The 4,689-nt window shown below is 58.3% G+C and overlaps 1 protein-coding gene across 1 annotated transcript; it reads right to left on the bottom strand.

Annotated features, from left to right (window-relative positions):
• LOC116547888 (hemoglobin subunit alpha) lies at positions 1–747 on the bottom strand. Its single transcript, XM_032273655.1, has 3 exons — positions 587–747; positions 284–488; positions 1–140 (listed from the first exon to the last, which is right to left on the bottom strand). Exons 1-3 carry the CDS (start codon positions 679–681, stop codon positions 12–14), a joined length of 429 nt encoding a protein of 142 aa, XP_032129546.1. The 5' UTR covers positions 682–747; the 3' UTR covers positions 1–11.
• Between the last annotated feature and the right edge of the window lie 3,942 nt (positions 748–4,689).

Raw genomic sequence — 4,689 nt, 5'->3', positions numbered from 1 at the left:
GAGGCTCCAGCTTAACGGTATTTGGAGGTCAGCACGGTGCTCACGGAAGCCAGGAACTTGTCCAGGGAGGCGTGCACCGCAGGGGTGAAGTCGGCCGGGTGGTGGGCAGCCAGGGTCACCAGCAGGCAGTGGCTCAGGAGCTGTGCAGAGACAAGGCTCAGAGGGGCCGAGGGCCCACAGCCCCCGCCTGCACCACACCTCCCGCAACCCGCGGGGTGCTCTGCCCTGCGAGGAAGGCGTGATCTCGCCCCTCGACCCAAATGGCTCCCGGCCGGCCACTCACCTTGAAGTTGACCGGGTCCACCCGAAGCTTGTGCGCGTGCAGGTCGCTCAGCGCGGACAGCGCGTTGGGCATGTCGTCCACGTGCGCCACAGCGTTGGACAGCGCGTCGGCCACCTTCTTGCCGTGGCCCTTGACCTGGGCAGAGCCGTGGCTCAGGTCGAAGTGGGGGAAGTAGGTCTTGGTGGTGGGGAAGGACAGGAACATCCTGCGGAGAGAGGCGGAGTAGGGGGTGGGGTTCGGGTCCCGCGCCAGGACGGTGGGGCGGGTGAGGAGCCCGGGTCGGAGCAGGGGAGGGAGCCTCACCTCTCCAGGGCCTCGGCGCCATAATCGCCAGCGTGGCCGCCGACCTTACCCCAGGCGGTCTTGACGTTGGTCTTGTCGGCAGGAGACAGCACCATGGTGGGTTCTTTCTGGGACTGTGTGGACCAGAAGAGTGCCGGGCGGCCAGCGCGCCAGGGTTTATGCTCGGGGCGCGGGGACACGCCCGGCCGCGCGGCGCTCATTGGCTGGCGCGGAGCCCTGGGCGCGGCCTGGACCGCAGGGAAGTCCAGGGCAGGGCCTGCGCGGGGCGGGCGGGCGGCTGGCTTGGCCTCCCCCGGGGGGTGCTCGCGGGGCGGGGCGGGGGCCAGGAGGTCTCCGCCTTCCACCCAATGCTCCACTCCCGCCCATCCCGCTGGCCCGAAGCGGGGAGGTGGCCGGCCCGTCGGAGTCGCGCGCTGTGGGCTCTTCCACCCCGGCGTTCAGCGCCACCTTTTCCTTTCGGGAGCGCAAGCGTCCCGAGTGAGGGGGAAGTCAGCCCGCAGCCCTGCCCCGGCCTGACACGCACTGGACGCGCGTCAACTCCGGCGGGGCCAGTGAACACACTCGGCGTCCTGGAGTGCGAGCGGGGTGGCTTCACCCAATCCCAGCGGAGAGGGATGCGCGCACCCGGACGCCCGGCCTGTGGGAACTCCAAAGAATGTCCCCGCAGAGCCCCTCCAGCTCTCAGCCTCGCTTCCTCCAGCCCCTTTTCCCACCGGCGGCGATCGTCACCAGTGTGCTGGAGTGACAGGCACCGGGAAGGAACAAATACCAGCCAGAACGCAACAAGCACCGGGCTGGGGTGTGGGCGGCTCCAGATTCAAACTCCTTTACCGGGGTTGTGGGAGGGGCCGGCGGTGGTGGGTGCTGGTTAAGTCCCCGCTCCTGGGCTCACCCTGGGACCCAGTGCAGTTCGTGTGACGGACTCTTCCACCGGCCTAGAGGTCGTGGTTCACTGTGACACCCCCAGCTCTCCAAATGCTATTTGGTGCAAGGCTTGCTAGGTAAATAGGGGTTAAACAGATAAACAAAGCCACAGGCAGAACATGCCTTGAGCATGCAGCCTCCTTTGGGAGGTAGGCATTCCTCTAATCATCAGGCAAGTACACACAGAGGCGCAGACTTCATCACAGGCTCCGAGGGAGTCTGGACGGGTGGACGAGGCACTCAGGGGGACGGGGTTAGTGTGAGGAGGTGGGCTTCCTGGAGGAGGTGAGACTTAAGGGTATGTGTTAGGCGGAGGAGGTGGAGGAGGGAGGCTTGGCTCGCGGACGGGGAGGGACAGGAGACAGAAGGCCCCTGTGGTTGCAGAATGGAGGTGGGGAGATGTGGGGGTGATGGGGCTGGCTAGCTCCTGTAGGATGAGGAAGGAAGCGGTGGACTTGGAGGGAAAGGGTGAGAGGTGCAGGAGGCCACTGGGTGCATCCCTGCTCATGAAGAGCGATGGTTTGGCCTGGTGTGGTGGCTCATGCCTGTAATCCCAGCAGTTTGGGAAGCCAGGGCGGTAGGATCACCTGAGGTCAAGAGTTCGAGACAAGCCTGACTAACATGTAGAAACCCTGTCTCTACTAAAAATACAAAATTAGCCGTGCATGGTGGTGCATGCGTGTAGTCCCAGTTACTTGGGAGACTTAGGGAGGAGAATCTGTTGACCCCGGAGGGGAGGCTGAGGTGAGGTGAGATGGCACCGTTGCACTACAGTCTGAATGACAAGATTGAAATTCCTTTTCAAAAAAAAAAATACATTTTTTGGGTGATGGTACTGAGCAGAAAACAGCCTGGGAAATCACTCATAGGTTGTTTTCTGAGGTCCTGGCAGAAGACCTTGCTTTTGGTGGTGCATCAGTAGGCAACCTTCAGCCTGCCCCTGCCCCGTTTCCCCAGGACCCTTGCTCAGGCTTTGCCCTCGGTGTCCTGAGGAAGTCCAGGTAAGCTGCCTTGGCCAGAGAAGGAAGTATCTCCGACCAGCTTAGCACTGCTTCTCCCGTTGGCTCTTCTCCTTTCCACCACCTTTCGGCCACCCTGTCCTGACTCTGCTCATAGCCTGAGGGGAAAAACGGAAGAGATGCCAGGGCTTAAAGATACCAAAGACCCCCCCACCTCAGGCCTGGGACAACCTCTTCTTCCTGCTACCTGAACCCTCTAAAGACAAGACATGGAGAATGTATCTCAGCCAACATTTTATACTCTTAGTATGGGAAGAGCTTCGACATGTTAATAAGGAAAGATAAATGACTTATGAGGACAAGGACAAGGGATTATAATGGAAATATAGAAACAATCAGTGAAACTGTGCAATGGCACAGAGCGGAATGGACTGGCTGAAAGGGATGTAGAGGAGACAGTTCACTGAGGATAGGAAGTTGCACACAGGTGTCTACAGTATGATGGTATTTTTGTCCAGAAAGAGGGCCTGCGGCAGTAGTTGGACGTGTAGCCGTGTTCCTTCAGCACGGGATGGGGCCCGTGGCTCAGTCCCAAACCCTTCAGTTTGGTCTCTTCTGGGGGTGGGTGTGAGGACACAGGGAAGAGAGACTCTCCTACTCTAAGTAACACAAGAAACTGTGTGTGTGTGTACGTGTGTGTGTGTCTGTGTGTGAAACTGTGTGTGTGTGTACGTGTGTGTGTGTCTGTGTGTGTGAAAGCATGGGTGGATTTTAGTTTCTTTTTTTTTTTTTTAAATGAGACAGTGTCTCACTGTCTCCCAGGCTGGAATTCAGTGACATGATCGCAGCTCGCTGCAACCTCTGCCTCTCAGCTTCAAGTGATTCTTCTGCCTCAGTCTCCCGAGTAGCTAGGAATACAGGCATGTGTCACCACACCCAGCTAATTGTTGTATTATTAGTGGATATGGGGGTTCACCATATTGGCCAGGTGGAGCCGGGCACTGTGGCTCACTCCTGTAATCCCAGCACTTTGGGAGGCCGAGGCGGGCAGATCACCAGGTCAGGAGTTTGAGACCAACCTGACCAACGTGGTGAAACCCCGTCTGTACTAAAAATACAAAAATGAGCCGGGTGTGGTTGTATGCACCTGTAATCTCAGCCACTCAGGAGGCTGAAGCAGGAAAATGGCTTGAACCTGGGAGGCGGAGGTTTCAGTGAGTGGAGATGGAGTCATTGCACTCCAGCCTGGGCAACAGAGCAAGACTCTGTCTCAAAAAAAAAAAAAAAAAAAAATAGAAAAGAAAGAAAGAAAGGAACTATTGGCCAGGCTGGTGTTGAATTCGTGACTCCTGATCTGCCCACCTTGGCCTCCCAAGTGCTGGCATTACCAGCATGAATCACCAATCCTGGCCCTAGTTTATTTTTTTAACTGTTTTTCTATGCCCAGAACATAGTAACTCTCTGAGAGCAGACCAGTCAGTCGGGAAGGAGGAAGGGGCTGGGTGCTCTTGGCTGTGAGAGAGGAAGATTGAATGGTGGAGATGGGGAGGGAACTCCCCAGCAATTCAGAGCGGTCCATGTCCACAAGAAAAGTGGTGACGGGGCCCCTCTCCCCCTCCGCAAAGCTTGATGAAGTACCTTGAGTGTGGAGGGGGAGGCTTGCTCTGGGCAGGGGCTGGGTTGGCAGTGCTGGTCATGTTCCTAGTCTGGCTGAGAGCCCATGAGCTGTGCAACATCCCCTCATGGATTGCAGGACTTCAGCACCGCGGACAGGGACGTTTCCAGAAGTGGCTCACAGCCCAGGAAGCAGAAGCGCTAGGAGATCCCAGAGGCCTCTGGACCTGAGGAGGTGGAGGGTGGGGCGGTGAGCTGGGGGCTCAGGGCTGGGCACACAGTGAGCTCTGAATGCACCTTAGCAAGTGCAGGAGAAGCGCAGGAGCAAGACGGCCAGGTGCCCTGCTGAAGAGTCTCCCCAGGTGCAGGCCGCAGGCTGTGAGCCTCGCAGCCCCTTCTTCCTTCCCGGCTGACTGGGCTGCTCTCAGAGGGTTACCAGGACAGAGGAAGCGTGGGTGGGGCTGCACCCTCACTCCGGCCACCTACCCTCTGGCAGGAGGGGGCGGGAATGAGAGAAATGTTCTGGCACCTGCACCTGCATGGGGAACAGCCTATTTTGCTAGTTTGTTCTGCTGGGTTTTGCTTTGGTGTAGAGCTTTTTTTTTT

This window comes from Sapajus apella, unplaced genomic scaffold (genome assembly GCF_009761245.1).
Source record: "Sapajus apella isolate SASKATOON/1434 unplaced genomic scaffold, GSC_monkey_1.0 scaffold5299, whole genome shotgun sequence".
In the NCBI taxonomy this organism is placed as follows: Eukaryota; Metazoa; Chordata; class Mammalia; order Primates; family Cebidae; genus Sapajus; species Sapajus apella.
Note: the sequence above shows the minus strand (reverse complement) of the source record. Positions and strands in the feature narration are given on the sequence as shown.

What these genes read in the sequence shown, in the direction of transcription:
- LOC116547888 (XM_032273655.1), bottom strand. Translation starts at nt 681, where the DNA reads ATGGTGCTGTCTCCTGCCGACAAGACCAACGTCAAGACCGCCTGGGGT. An exon ending in GGCGCCGAGGCCCTGGAGAG is followed by an intron (nt 489 to 586) that starts GTGAGGCTCCCT and finishes CTCTCTCCGCAG; the next exon opens with GATGTTCCTGTCCTTCCCCA. An exon ending in TGGACCCGGTCAACTTCAAG is followed by an intron (nt 141 to 283) that starts GTGAGTGGCCGG and finishes GTCTCTGCACAG; the next exon opens with CTCCTGAGCCACTGCCTGCT.